The sequence below is a fragment of the Cynoglossus semilaevis genome, chromosome 19, assembly GCF_000523025.1.
Source record: "Cynoglossus semilaevis isolate Cse_v1.0 chromosome 19, Cse_v1.0, whole genome shotgun sequence".
Lineage (NCBI taxonomy): Eukaryota > Metazoa > Chordata > Actinopteri > Pleuronectiformes > Cynoglossidae > Cynoglossus > Cynoglossus semilaevis.
In genome coordinates this window covers 10465982-10481780 of record NC_024325.1, presented here as the reverse complement: position 1 = coordinate 10481780, position 15799 = coordinate 10465982, and the positions used below count along the sequence as shown (strand labels likewise).

Genomic DNA, 15799 nt, shown 5'->3' with positions numbered 1-15799 from the left:
TGAGATTGTCTTAGCATCTAATTGTTTGACATCTATAATGAGATTGACAGTTGTGCTGCTATAATGGACATGTGGATGGACATGTGGACCGCCTTTAGTCGTTTAGTTGTAGTAAATTGTCTTCTTCGGTGTCTGTGGACTTACAGCTGATGAGTCCTGTTGTCATAAATAAAGCTGTGTGGAAGTGTGTCCAGTAGTAAGCATTGTAAACACACACACACACATTTCCCACCGTATTATTATTATTATTATTATCATTATTATTAGCAGAGCCCAGACCTCCCTGTGTGATGTTGTTCAGTTTAATTAATTATAAGATGAGATTAAACACCTCTGTCTGTTGGATTTGGCTGTTTGGTCAATAGATGAGAGCCGAGACGGTCAATGAGGCTGAAGTAACAACAAAACATGGCTTAAATCCTTGGTTAGAATGGTCCATTATTCTCTTGGATATATCAGGTTAATAGAGAAAAAGAAATACATATATATTTTGTATTATTATATTTAAATATATCTATAAATATGTGTGTGCATTTATATATATTTACATATACATATATAAATATTCGGTGTATATATTATATGCATATAGATATAGTCTATATATATTCTTGTTAAAGTTCAAAGCTGACCTGCATGTATAATTGATATACATGAAACATATCCAGTATAAAATTTAAATGAATCCAAACTATATCCATATATATACTACACTATATATTCTTTTTCATTCCTTACATCATGTGTATTCATTAGGTCTTGGTTAGTTAAAGTTGTAGCTGTTATATAGTAAAGTATGTGCTAATTGCTGTCACTGTGTGTGTGTGCGTTGTGTGTGAAATGTATCGATTACTGCCCTGACGTCTGGACAGTTAGTCATTTCTGCAATAAAATTGCAAATAGAAATTGAATAATGGCCTCGTTCTCGACATGGAAAACCAATACGTTCGACAGATTTACAGTCTTACAGCCTTAGTCATGCTGTTCTTTGATTCAGACTAATTAGAATTTAAACACTGGGAAACCACGTATGTCACGAAGTCTTTACTCCTGTCAGTGCTGAACGAAAATGGGACTTAGAAACATAAATATAATGCACTTTCACTCTGAACCTCATTAGTAGAACATAGGCTATGAGTCACAGGCTATGAATGAACAAAACTGAAACTGAATGAAAGGAATGGGAAGCCAGAGTCAATGTTTAAAGCACATGTGTTGTGGAGATGATATGGAGTTCTGAACGACTGACCTCTCTGAGTGCATGTCAACCCCTCAGAGACTAATAACCATGACATTCCTCTCCCATCAGTGTAACACAAGGACGTAACGTCTGTGATGGATGTTGCAGAATTTTTCCGGCTATTTCTCTTTGGGAGTAATCCCAGAACACACACGATAAAAATTAGTTTTTACAGTGTTGATAGTGTTATTTCAACCTCTTAATAACTTCTCCTGACAGACAATTCCCGTCGGATTTCAACCGCGCAAGTATGTCACAAGTTTGGCCTGTTGTCAGTCAAATATTCTTTTAGAGACAGTGTTACCAAAGACCTGGATTTAGACTAGATTAGCAGAGATTATTGGGATTTAGGATGTTATCCTTTTCACAATACAACAGCGTGCCGCAATGCTAGAATGAAGATTTAGAGGGTTGTACATCAACTAAGTCTTGGCGATTCAGTCTGGTCATCACAGTAATCTGATTTGGTACATTATTTATGACTAAATAATGCAGGCACTCAGAAGAGCTTGTCTAAGACGCTGATCCTTGATTTCAAAGTTCAGAAGGACAAACTGTCACACTCTGCCCAAAGGCAACACACTTTAAAGTTTTTGAATCTGTCACTTAGAGAACAGATATGAATATATTATACTTTAATATTAAATAAAAAGTCAAACTCATGTGGCTGCAGTTTCTGTTTAGCTTATCAACAGTCCCAGCAGTCAGTTCAATTATCCTCCTGTTTTAACCCTTTAATGTCTCCTCTCCTCGTATCTGAAGCGGTGTATTTTAAAATGCTTTTCCGATGCATGCCGGGTGGATCTCTCACTGTTCATAGAAGAAATTATAATTTTCAAATATAATTTCAACCAATGTCATCAACAAATCACAAATCCCGCTTTGGTGTATTATTGAAATGTCACATTTATTGTATGAAATTTAATGGGTATTATGACCTTATCTTCCCAACTTTTCCAAATATCTTTCGTTTCATGCCTGATGTAAAAATATTCCAAACCTAAAAACAATTTACTACTGACATTGACTTTAATAAGCTACACTTGCACGTTTTCAAGTATGTAGCTGAATGAAGTATCCCTTGTTGAGAGTTTCCTCACCTGTTTTCAGCCCTGGCACATACTGTATTTTTCATTTAAAACACCTCAGTATATGTCATGAAATATGATAATATTTTAGTTTGAATTTACTGAGTGTGCAATGTCTGCCTGTTTGGTTGAAGACAATACTGATACACCTGCAGGAATTGAAGAAAGATCTTATTCAACAACTCTTTTTTTTTTTTTTTTAGTTTTTGTAGCCATCTGCTGCCATCTAGTGGAAGAGTATTTAAAAGTTGTCTGTCACTATGCATTGACGAACAAAGAAAAATGATTTGCAAAAGTCTCAGACCACGGCCTGGTCGGGAATCACTGCCTTAGTTTACACCCTGCAAAGAATCCATGCCGTCCTGTTTAATGGGGTCTGTACGTTTTTCTTCTTCCGTGCTGACCTGTCCAGGGTTTCCTCTGCCTCTTGACCTGTCCTGCGTCCTTCAAAAAAAATAAAGCAGCTGATGATGAATGAGGGAGTGATTTTTGTCCATCTGGACACGGAGTTGTGATGTAAGCATCCTCTGCTCTGGACAAGTAACAAAGGCTGACAGGATTTCACTCTAAATCACTTCTTGGCCTCTTCACTTTTCTTCTCTGTCAGTATATCTTGGTGAACACTAACCTGCTGCCTGATCCTCTCTAAATGTGTCATAACCAATTAGTTCAACTGCTCAAATAGATGATAGAAAAATAATAATTGAAATGTCTACGGATGTGGAACAAACACGCCCACCCACATAAACAAACGTGCTGATTTATGTACATGCTGCCAATACACGGCCTAAACCTGCAGCCACTACCATCAGAGTCAGTGACTGTAGAATATAAACCCACACATGCGACAACACCACCTACACTGGAGAGTAGAACAGGAGCTGCGGTTGTATTATGTGCAAGGCAGTGAAAGACGGCGTGCTGTATGTTAGGTTTTAAAGCTGCTTTTGCCTTTGTGAGTTTTTTGTCTGCTCCGAACGGTTGCTTGTTATCATGGTATGGTGTGAAAACAAATTTTAATCTCAGATGTTTTTGTTTCAGTCGGTTTTTTTTTGTTTGTTTTTTTTCCCTGAGTTTTGTACCCAGTGTGCTGCTTTTGTCCCTGTGTGCGCCGTGTGCTTCGTCATTGCTCCACTCAGCGTCCAGAGGCTCAGGCTGTCACCATTCATAATGCAATGCATTCTTGCTCATTTGTCATCATGCCACCTCTGTTCTCCATCATTTTCATCTCTTCCCCACTCCTCCACCCCCCAGCTGTAAACCACCATGTCCACTTTTATCAGAAAGTCCCAGTTTTACCACTTTAATCTCATCTCAGTATATTTATGGAAGTTTCCAGCAAATGAAACAGAGGATTAATCATTTTGTTTTTCATCTAACATTCATCATGTATTGGAGTTTAAATTAAAGTTTTACACATCAAAAATTAGCATTTGTGATTCTGTGCAATCTTTTTTAATAATCAGCCTAACGTTATCAGTTTAAACAGCTGATGATGTTCCTGTTTAATCCAGTCTTTCCTTCAAGTCTTTAGACGAACCTCCTTTTTGTCGCATGATATTCAAACTTGTTATCTTCAAATCATGGAACGTTTCACAATCTCACTTTTCCTCATTGTAATCTAAAAATGAAAAAAGGTCAATTGTAATGTAAAAAATAAAGTCACATGTTTTCATTTTGATTTTAAGTATAGAGCAGGCTTGGGCACGTGGGACATTTTTGTCCTAAAATTTGACAGGGAGGCCGGGTCAGGAGCAGATAGATGAAGTGTTCGTGCAAATCTTTGAGCCATCTATTGGGGAAATGTTGGTATTGCAGGGAAAAGGGCAGAAGTATAATGATAATATAAACAAATTGTATACCGTAATTTGTAAAGGTTTGGTGGGCCGCATTAAAAAGCAGAACGGGCCACATCTGGCCCCCAGGCCTTAGTTTGACCATACCTGGTATAGAGTAAAGTAATATCTGAAAACTTCAGAGCCTTTTTCATGTAAAGTTTTTGACTATTTCAAGAAATTTAGATAGGAGGATTTGTTTTTTTCTTCTTTTTCATCATGACACCTCAGATAAAGGAATAGTCCCAGTCCCACGGGTGAAGAACTATCGTACTGTACCTAATCTTTAACAACAATACCGATTGTTTGGTTGTGGTTGTTAAGTTTCACTGTTACGCACTGTTACGTCAGTGTTGTTGCTGCTTCACTGTGGAGCTGTTTTTTTGATGCAGTAATTGTAGAACCTGAATGTAAAAGACGTGAGTAAGGAATCATTCCTGTCCGACTGTGAAACAAAAGGCACACTCCGCTAATGACTGTATTGGCTTGAGGTATCACCATGGATTGTTTGCTATTTTTCTTATGCTCATGTGACGCAGAGTTGAGGACCCCAACAGCACTAGACTCCATAGGATCCATTCTAATATACCAACACAGTGTGTTTCCAAACAGATTCAGAACAACATTTGTCTAAATCTGGGGCGGGGGGCTCCGCTGCTGCCGCTGTCATTTCCTTGGAGGGCCACATCCTTATCCTAGGGTTTTAGAAAAAGTATTTGTCTTACTTACAGTAAATACATGATACTAATATATTGCAAAAAGCTAGTAGTATGTACAGTTTATAATAACATTCATAATAAACTATATATAAACCTAGTCATGGGCCAGACATGAGAAGTTCTTGGGCCAGAAATGTCCCCGGGGCCAGGAGTTTGAGACCCCTGGTTGGTGGTTTATTAGAGTTAATTCTACGGAATCTACTCAAATGCTTGAAGTGTAATATGGACATATGGACACAAACTAAAGGGAATAAATCAGGTCAAATGAAATCAAAGTAAAGATAAGAATCCTGTTGTGTTTTCTTGTTTCCCATAACACTGTAACTCCTGTCCTCCTCACAGTGACGGTGTTAAATCCTGGAGATGGTGACACTGTTTTAAACCCACTACACGAAGCCCAGAAAAACTGCTTCTGGGTATGGCGTACAGGTTGTCTGTAGACCAGGACCAGAGTAATGGTCCCTGTGACCCTCACCGAGACTTGTGTTGTCTGGCAGCCAGTGATGAGGGATTTGTTTTACTGCTCTGGCCCTGGATGGTCTGCCGTAAATTAACTGTCAAAGGAGGTCTTCGTGCCAGATTTCGCGGCCGACTCATGCTTGTGATGTGTGAGGCGTTAATAAATTATTATGAAAGGTTTATGTTAAATCTTCTTGAGAAGTGAGGACTAGTTCTGTTTTTGCTTGTGTCCATCTGTTTCCCCTACACTTTTATTTATTTGGCAACTGTGCGTTAGATGTGTTGATTTCAACCGTCGTTATGGTTGCGTCACGGGTCTTTATTGCTGCTCAGTTACTGCCATTTTTAGCTATTTCCATCCATCCAACCTCTGTTTTTCCTGTTACTAGTCGGTGGGAGGGCTGGAGCCAATCCCAGACATCTAACATCGGGCGAAAGACAGGCTGCACCATGGTCATGACTGCAGTGTGTGACATGACCAACAGACAGGCAGAGATAGTTGGGTCTACCTGATTCCCAAATTAGGAAATACAGCATGAGGGCAGAATGGTACAGTTACAGTGAAGACACAGGTGGAAATACAGCAGCAAAGGCAGCAACTTCAAAAGAAACACGGAATATCAAAAATGTGGCTAATTAATCTAGCATCCACTGTAATATCAGCAAAGACACGACCAAGCAGAAAATATGAAACATCTTTTTTTTTCATGAGGACCAATGTACCTTTGCAGAAATAACCATTTTTAATATGTATTTCTATAGAAAAAATAAAAGATACTAGAAGTTGAGGTGGCCGTGTTGATATGCAGTGACACTGCCCCCTACATTCATTTTCACCTTTTTCTTTTTACATATTGTTCTAAGTAGTAGTTGCAGCCATATGGGCTGTGAAGTTCACACTCACAGCCCATATGCGGCGGCAGTAGCTTTGAGTCGCTCAGTCAACAGAGCAGAGGAGGTGAGGAGTGAAGGAGGTTTTTGATGGATGGAGAGCAAAGAAAAACTCAAGTTTAAAAGTTGATGCAGTCAAACCAAGCAACTTGTTAAAAAAAAGAAACATGTGTTGTAAAAAATAGTTTTTAACGTTTATAGTTCCTGTTTTCTCTAAATGAATTTTTCCTACATCTGTGAGCCCATTTTAATTTATTGTTGTAAATTCCATCGTTTTGGTAACATGACCTTTTTGTTTTACGTTTTCTTTTTTTCTCCCGAAGTTTGTATTTTTACAAGAGCAAAGAAATGCATTATGTCAATGTGAAGAGCTCACACAACACAAAAACCACTGTGTATCTATCTCTCTGTGTGTAAAGTAATGAAACACAGTTGCAGTTTTAGCTTTTCTTAATTTTTATGTTTGACTTCCATGTTAGGTTGACCTCCCTGTTAATCTCACATCACTTGTTTTCCATCCATCCATTGTCATCCACTTATCCATTACCAGGTCGCGGGGGCAGCAGCCTCTATGACCACCACCCAAATCCCACTGCACTGTACCAACCCCCCTGAACCTTCCTGTGGGTGCTGAGTCCACTGGAAGGTACCCACCGCCCTGACTGGGATTCGATCTTGCCCAGGAGGGGAACCCTGGGGTTCTACACCATTTACAGAGAAATTGCCTCTGGGCCAAAGCGTCACACCTCACTTGTTTTGTCTTTTCTTTCACACTTGTGTCCAGTTGTCCCTCCAGTGTCTCCACTGTCCTGCTGGGTATCCTCTCTCCTTAATTACCAACACCTGCCACACTTGTGTCTCGTTATCTCCCTTTAACCAAGTCTCTTTGGTCTGTGTGTGTGTCTGCAGCCTCACGTCCTGTGAGTTTCGTTCAATTTATTTTGTTTTTGTCTTTTCCCGTGCACTGAATCGGAGGAACGTTATTTTGAAACCATGTTCCTGTGTGTGTCACTGGAAGGCTGACAGACGCATCCGTTTTTGGGGTTATGTCCTTATTGCAGGCACCATTTTGACGTTCATGTCCTGACATTCTTTTGTGCTGTGTTGATTTTTTTTTAACCTGTCAAACTGGAGTTGGTGCCTCGGATGTCTTTGCCTCTGTCTATGTGTGAGAAAACAAACACACCAGATAGAGAAGCAAACACTTTCCACATTGATGTTTCGGCCTCTTTAATGGCCGATGGTAGGCTGACTCAGCTCAAACTGTTTGCTCTCACAGTGCCACTGGGGCTTTAGTTGTCCCCGGTTAGAGAACCCTGTTGCTCAGTAACATTCCCTCAGTATTCTTCTTTGTAATCTTACTCCTCTTCACTGTGTTTCTTCCTCAGCCCTGTCGAGCAAAGTGGAAGCAGAGGTTCGATGCCCCTTGGGGCAGTTCCCGTGTGGGAACTTGAGTGAGTGCCTCCCCCAGGCTCTGCAGTGCAACGGACACAAGGACTGTCCCAATGGAGCGGACGAACGCCGCTGTGGTAAGAGTGAATATAAGAACTAAGAAGATGTTCTTCTTCATTTGATTCAAATAACAACATGACTTTTAGCCCCGTTGCACAAGACTGCTTTCTAGTTTGAGCTTTTAGTAGTGGGCGGATAATAATAATAATAATAATAATAATAATAATAATAATAATAATAATAATAATAATAATAATAATAATAATAATTGAGTCATTTGTTTGCTCCACTATGAGGAAACTTACAGTTTGAGTATTTGCAGCCAACACATCTGCCACAGGAAGCACCACTAGGGATACGTGGCGCCTCTGGGAATCGAACCCAGAACTTTCTGTTATGCAAGGCAGGCGTACTGACTACACTAGGGATATTAACAGTATTTTTGTTGTCACGATGAATTAGTTTCAGCTTCAAAACAACAATAGAGTCTGTTTTGGCAATTAAACGTAGCTCAAGAATCTACCTCAGTTGATAAAACTCTTTGTCCTTAAATCAGGATTTGAATGACCTTTGACCTTTGACGCATGTTATTAATAAAATGATGACCAACATCATTTTATTAAACTAAAAAACAAACAAACAAACAAAAATATACAGTAAATGTATATATTTGTATATAGTGTTCCATCACAGGTTGTTCCTTTGAGGTAATTTAAATGTGTTTTCCTGAGTAACAGAAGCTTTCCACTCAGTTTCATGGAGGTTTTATTGCCTGAGCGGTAACGTTTTATGTCACTGCCTTTTATGGCAAAGCATCAGTGGTCAAAGGAACCAGACATGGGAGCCTGATGGAAGTGGGAGTTGACCCTTGAGGCAGAATCCATGTCTTATACTGGCATCAATAAATCAGGAATGTTTGGAGAGAAATCACCCACATTTTATCAAAGCCAGGTCATGAACTTTGTTGAGGTGTGGCAGAAAATCCTTTCTATTTAAATGACAAACATATACAGAAACGCTAATATAAGGATTTAACAGAACAAACATTTGTCGGTGGCCTTTATCTGTGAGATAATAGAGGGAAAAACATAGGCAGTTCCACCAAAAATTAAGAAGTAAATGGTATAGATATTTGGTATTTGATTGTACATGAAAGTATATTGGCTTATTTTGAAGCTGTTGACTTTGAAAACAGAGTCCTGATGCCGGGGACAGATACAGATTCCTGTATTTTAAGAGTCCTTCAAGGGTCTAAATATTTGCTCAAAGTGTGGTAAAATCAGCCTAAAATTGAGAATTTTCCCCCGTCCAGACTGTCCAGTTTTTCTTATTTTATTGCCTCTTCAAGCTTGACATTGCTTTGGATTTCCTCTATGGAATTTCATCTGCCTTCCCCTGACGTTTACACTGAATTTCAGTCTGTTTGTTTATTCTTTTTGAGTTTCCATTTCGACCTCTGCTATGGAGTTCATGTTTCATCAATTGATCAGCATTGTCCAATTTTCCCTCGTGCATAAGAATTTGATTACAGTTCTGTGGTGTACTGGCTCATGACATAAGCAATTTGACTTTAACCTTGGGAGATATGCTCACCATCTGAGTATTTTATTTTTGGTGACCCTCCTAAATGTCTTTCCCAGCGCAGGCACATACAGTATTTTCATTCGCAGGAAACAGTTAGAAGAATTCCTACGGCTCGTCCCAGACTTAAATAAAATTTACCATAATTAAATCAAAAACACAGGGACAAACAGCTCTTCAGAGAAATGCAGTCATCCAGAGCCTGGAGTGTCCTGTTGTCCTTGGCCATATAGTGGAACAGTACAGACGAGTGGGAAAAACTCTCCTCCCTTTCCAGCAAAAAATGACGTGAACACAGATTGACACTGACAGCACGGGCAGCCCAGGAAAAATGGAGTACAAATGGGCAAAGTAGAATATCTCTGTCACATTAAGATGTAACATTTTATTCGCTGAGAAATATCGCTCCAGAGTTTCTGCCACTAGTCCATAGCCTCCACCGCCCACGGCTGATTATCAGCCACCTCTCTTCTCCTAATTCACATTTTATTTTTTTGTCATTTCCAGCATCCTTTCTCTGGATTCCTTTTCATCCTCCTGGGTGGTTGCACAATCTCGAGTATATTTTGTGAAATATATCCACTCTCTTCGTCCTTGCTGCTCACTCCCCATCCAGATATCACAGATTTGAACTCCCACCGCCTCCAGCTCAGCCTCTGGTCTTTCCTCCATCTCTAAACTATACACGTTGACACCTTGTTCACCTTGCCTTTCATTCTTGGTACTATTTGTCTCCTGTCAATCATCACTCCTGACCTCTGCTCCGTTCAGCTTCACTCTGAAGAGCTCCTCACTGTCTTTTCTCCACCGTCTGTTGCCACAGATACTGTGGTTACCCTCAGGTTTAGTCACCTTTTCTTCCCACCTCATTATTTTCACCTGCACTTTCTGTAACATATCATCGGACTGGGATAAAACCCAGTCAAAATTTGATCTCAACTTTTAAATTGTTTCTGTTAACATCTTGGTCTAAACCAGTACTTCTCAAATAGTGGGGCGAGCCCCCTCAGGGGACGTGAGGGGCTTCCAATGGAATAATACTGGACACAAGTGTACCACTGCTGTAATATTTGAATGATAACAAGCCTCCAGTCACTAGGTGGCAGCAACGCATACAGTGGTTTGTACAGATCAAAATATACATGTTATCAGGTTCTCTATAGTATTTCAATTTGTTCAATTAGTTTTCTCTTTGGGAGTTTTCCGAACCATCATCTGTGCAAAGCTTTTGTTCTAGTATGGGGTCAGGAAAATAAATAAATAACTAAACAATAACTGTATACATGGCCTTTTTTGTTTCTTTTTTTTTGTACACTGCACCATTTAGATTACAGTCTCAGTAACTCTGTTAAAATAGATCTGTGTTTGGTCCAGTCCAGTCTTTGAGTCTTTTTATGGGATGGGCCTGAACCATTTTCCTAAACCCATATAAAATATTTGTATTTATTTCATTGTGATTTAAGACCACATTCAGGAGCACTTAGACCTGGACTAGTTAATCCATCATGACTGATGTTATCAGTCTGTACAGGATCTCAAATGATGTAGTAGTACGAGTGGCAGTAGTAGTATTTTTTTTCTCAAAGATAAAGCAGTTTCTTCCTTATTATCCAGGTCAGGGCATGAATCGGTTTCAGCCTTTGTGTCCTTTTGTCACTGTGCTAGTAACTGTGAGTCCTTTACTTTTCTATCCTCCTCAGGCTGTCTGTCCTCAGAGCCAAGCTCACTGCCATGCTTTGCATCATGGGCATAATGACAGTTGTAAAAAAAAAAAAAAAGATAACCTGACTCTCTCTCTCTCGCTCTCTCTTCTCGTTTTTGTTCCCTGTGTGGCTGATCTGTATGTGTGCATTGGCAACTGTCCGACTAACATGATTTACAACAAGTGTGTTAAACATATGGCCCGCGGGCTAAAAACGGCCCACTGGAGGGTTCAATCTGGTCCACTTGATGAATTTTGAAAGTGAAAAAATGCACCAACACTTCATGTTGTTGATGTTTTGACAAATAAAATTTCATTGAATATGTAAGTTTCCAACCTGAAGGCTGCGACTGTCGCTCCTAATTCAACTTGTGTCTTCTGAACAGTCTACTGTGTACTGCAGTAACTGGAGACTTGGCTCAGCAGTACCTGCTGTAGTACATACACTCTGGACAGATGAAGACGAGTGCTCTTCCTCTTTGATTCCCCCATTTCTTTATGATCGTGTCTGTGTTCTATAATGAATGTGAACCATGATGGATAATACTGCAGTAGAACCATCACTGCTCCTACCCCCCCCCCCCCCCACACACACACACACACACCCCCGAAGATGAATATTCTAATATAACGCTCTCCTTCCGTTCTCTCGTTTCCTCTCCTTTCCTTTCAGCGCTGCCTACGTGACCTTTTCACCTCCTCTAGACTAAACACCTTCAAGGAGTCTGTCTCTCTTTTTTTTTCTGAAACTCAAGCAATTACTTTGTAGCCTAGAGAGATGGCGCTGCTGTTGACTGATCTTGGACCAGCCTCATCAAAAAGGACACACACAGTCTGGTTTTCATGAGTTATGAGGACTTCACACAGACATATTGCATTCTCCAAACCTTTATCCTAACCTCAACCATACCTATGACGCATGTTATTCCTTACGCTAACCCTAACCCTAACCCGGTCCTAATTCTAATCCTAACCACAAACTCTATACCCTCTGTCCATTTCAGGGCCGGAAAATGTTCCCACCAGGTCAACTGGTCCCCACAACCAATCATTTACTGAAGAAATGTCCCCACAAGGATACCTACACCTAGAACACACACACACGTCAATCAAAATGATTCATACCTTTGTGAAATTGTAATTAGGTCTTGGGTTTGGACGGGCTGACATGGCTGACCTGAGCCTTGGTGTTATCTATGGTATACATTTCCTTATGTTTATGTGGCATCAACTGTCGGATTCACTACGTGTGTGTATGAGAAGACGAAAATAGACTAACACCAGGTGAAAAAAATTGTTTTTCCTTCCTGGGCAACAAGTGTTTGCGCTGCATAATGTTCTGTCCTACTTAGCTTTAGCTGTAGGTGTGTAGATTGTGTGTCATAAACCACGTCACAATGTTCACGCCTCAGCACACAGGCGGAAAGCCAGGAAGAAATCCGTGCAGCGCTGGGTAGTCCTGAGTGGCAGCTGACTGGAAGCAGGGCTTAGTTAGTTCTGACTGGGTGTTGGCGTGTTTGACGAACCGCTGTGGATGTGCCTCACGGGGCTCAGTCAAGTCTGTGGTCATTTGAACATCTCTGTGTAAACCAGAGGTATTTGGATTTGTCCCACCTGTGACCCGTACAGTCAGAGAATGTTTTACTAACTGCAGTAGCAGGTGAATGTAGTCATTTTTTTATTGGAAACAACGTCACACGAAATTGACACAACAGTATAAACATTTCTACACACTTTTTAACAAAGACGACCTTTGTTAATAACGTGTTAAAAGAATTGCAACATTACTGACGTTTATTTTTCTTTCAAAGTACGTAACAGAAATGCAGCTGCAATTTTTATTAAGACATTTTTATTTGTTCAATAAAATGCAGAAATTAAAAAAAAAATGTTTTTGAAGCTCCAGCCCTGCGAGGAGGAAATTTACATCATTAAGCTGTCACTCTGCAAGTAAGAATCTTCAACGCAGACTGTTGCGAAATAAATCACTAATAGTGAATTTGTTTGTATGCGTGTGACCTGATATGACCAGTTACGCACATCTGTGGTCTAGAAAAAAGTATTGGTATGCAAACATCACTGGAGCATATCAATGCTTTTTTAAATTTATTTATTATATTTCAGTCTTATAAATGTCATACTTTCATAATAAAAATGGTATGTTGACTACATTGAGTGCGAGATTATTTTACCGCTTCAGAAATGGACAAACTGAACGTCTGGAGAAAATACATAAAACCCTGAAACTCTTTTTTTTTTCAGGGGACAACATTGGATGGGCAGATATAGTGGGTGAAACTTTAGAGAATACCAATCCTGTGGACCAGTACTCCGGGGATGAGTGTTGTAAGTAAAGTAGTTTGATACTGTAGTACACATTGCATGCTATACTACTTTATTGTACTGTACTGTTTGACATTGATTTTCCACTGTAGAGTACTACACTATACCTTACTTTGCTACACAGTTTACTATACTACACATTCATATTACTATAATTATACCACTGCTTACTATTCTACACTTCACTGCAATACACTCTTCTTAGAGATGCACATACATCATAAGTACAATTTCTACTAAAACATATACTATATGTACTATATTTGTACTCCACTGTGTAATACTGTTAGTATACAGTAGTACTATATGGTTATGGTTCTTAATAGTGTAGTATATGAAACTATTTATCTTGTTTATAACTTACAATGCTGTAGTGAAGTATACTTTTCTTTACAATCATATACAATTACTACTATATTATACTATAATGTTTTATACAATGTACAGGTTTACTTCAAATGGTATTACAGTTTACTACTGCATTAGAACACCTAGCAATATTTACGAGACCACTAACTGTATGTCTTTACAATAAAATATTGCAGTGCTTATTGTACTCTTAGAGATGCACATACATCATAAGTAGTTAGTTAGTACTGTACTGTGCTGTACTGTATAGTACACCAATGTCTCCTAGTATTAATCACTAGCTGTGATGCAGTTGTTAGGATTCAGAGCACACACCTCAGGTGTAAAGTCTTTTCTCACAAACTAATATAAACCTGAAGGTTGCTGTGAGTCAGTGACAGTGAGTCAGAGATGGACTGTGCCCTAATGGATATAACTGTCAGTAGAAACACATCCTGACTCAAACACATCCTTCATTCAAAATGGATTTGGTCCTGATGTTTGCCAATTTTTCTGCAGGCCATAAAAAAACATGTCTGACACAATGTAAAACATGTCAAATTAAGTAGGTAATTGAATATGTTGTCACGTCTTAGAAGAGGCTCTTACTGTGTGTGTGTGTGTGTGTGTGTGTGTGTGTAGTTTTGCAGGAATATCCAGATAGCTGTGACTGCATCCAGACAGAGGTGGTGTGTGTGGAGGTGAACCTTCAGAATGTTCCACCTCTGTCTCCAAATGTGACCTGGCTGTGAGTAAAAAAGAAACAGAAAATCCTCTTTGTCCCTTTACAGCTGTGTCTTATAGAACGTTTTGCATTGTATAAATGGGGGATTGTGGCCACACTGTTATTTTTCAGCTTTTAGGTTTAAAAAAAAACAACTCAGAGAGAGGAGCTGGAAAAATCAATTTCAAGTTTGAAAATTGTTCTTTCTTTTTTTTTAACCACAAGTAATGAAAAAGCCCAAAGAAGATCAGTTATATTCAGCGCTGAGTTTCATACATTTTAACGAGAACTGACAAAGCAGTAATGGGTTGATTCCTGCAGTGTGTGGCAGGGGTCTCCAACGCATCATCAGCTCGTCGCCCTTTTTCAAGTACCTGGCCAAAGGGCTAATGACTTAAATACACATTTGAAAACTTAATTGGTCGCGTAATTAATTACATTTTTATCCAATCCAAATGGACAGTTGTCCCGCCCCCTTCGAAAACAAAATGTTTAATTAAATGTTTAAATCCAAATGGACAGTTGTCCCGCCCCCCTTCGAAAACAAAATGTTTAATTGCCATTTAGCTAGAACTCAAAACGTGCGCTGCTGTCGACCTTGATCAGTCAGTGGTGATGAACCGGAGTCATCACGGTGATAGGTGTCCAAACCAACAAGGGGATTGAACAGTGTACCCTAGACGGTGATAGGTGTCCAAACCAACAAGGTGTACCCTATTGTTTGCCACAGCGCACGTCAATACCTACTGACTGCAAGTTAAGCAACATGAGTAGCTCATGTTAAACTTTAAATTTTATGCTTGGCAAATATGACTGAAATCTCGGTAAAGACAGATGTTTTGGTCAAACTCTTGGCAAGTTTGTTTGAGAATGAGAGTGAGAGTCAATGCAGCTGCAGTACAGGATGTTGACTGTATATATTTAGTAGCCACTGTGTGTGGTTCTGTGTGTTAGCATAAAAACAGCTGCAAAGACAGGACGTTTGTTTGAGGACACCACAGAGACACAGATTTGAAAGGAGTGACCTTTAAATGCCACGTCATAATGAAGATATTTTAAGCCATATTTGAACTATTTGAGTTGATTTCTTGTGGTGATCATCTGGCTCATGCACGAGGCTATTATTATATTTTCTAGTTGCCTATCTTAGCTCCAAAATACCGTGGTATCAGAATTCCAGGATGTTTGACTGTACTTTCCCTCTCTTTAAAACTTATTTCATCAATGTTAATGTTAACAGTTTTTATTGATCAGCTGCTTTCACGCCATTTATTCTTGCCTTCTTCCATCTGTTCACACCCATTTGTTCTCCATCTCTGTCCAACAGTTGTCATAGACTTCCTGTTTTATTTAAGACTTATTTACTCTCTGAGGATGCATTTCTAGGCAGCAGTCAGGGTGGTTTTTATTGGAGTTT

General features: G+C 39.4%; 1 protein-coding gene across 3 annotated transcripts in view; it reads left to right on the top strand.

The window, feature by feature from the left end:
- The window catches only part of rxfp2a (relaxin family peptide receptor 2a), a 41063-nt gene that overhangs the window by 596 nt on the left and 24668 nt on the right, over positions 1-15799 (top strand). For 2 of the 3 annotated variants that reach the window (XM_008332888.3, XM_025065404.1), the window contains exons 2-4: positions 7621-7761; positions 13230-13313; positions 14301-14406. In XM_008332888.3, coding sequence (XP_008331110.1) covers positions 7621-7761; positions 13230-13313; positions 14301-14406 — 331 coding nt within the window. 3 annotated transcript variants of the gene reach the window in all.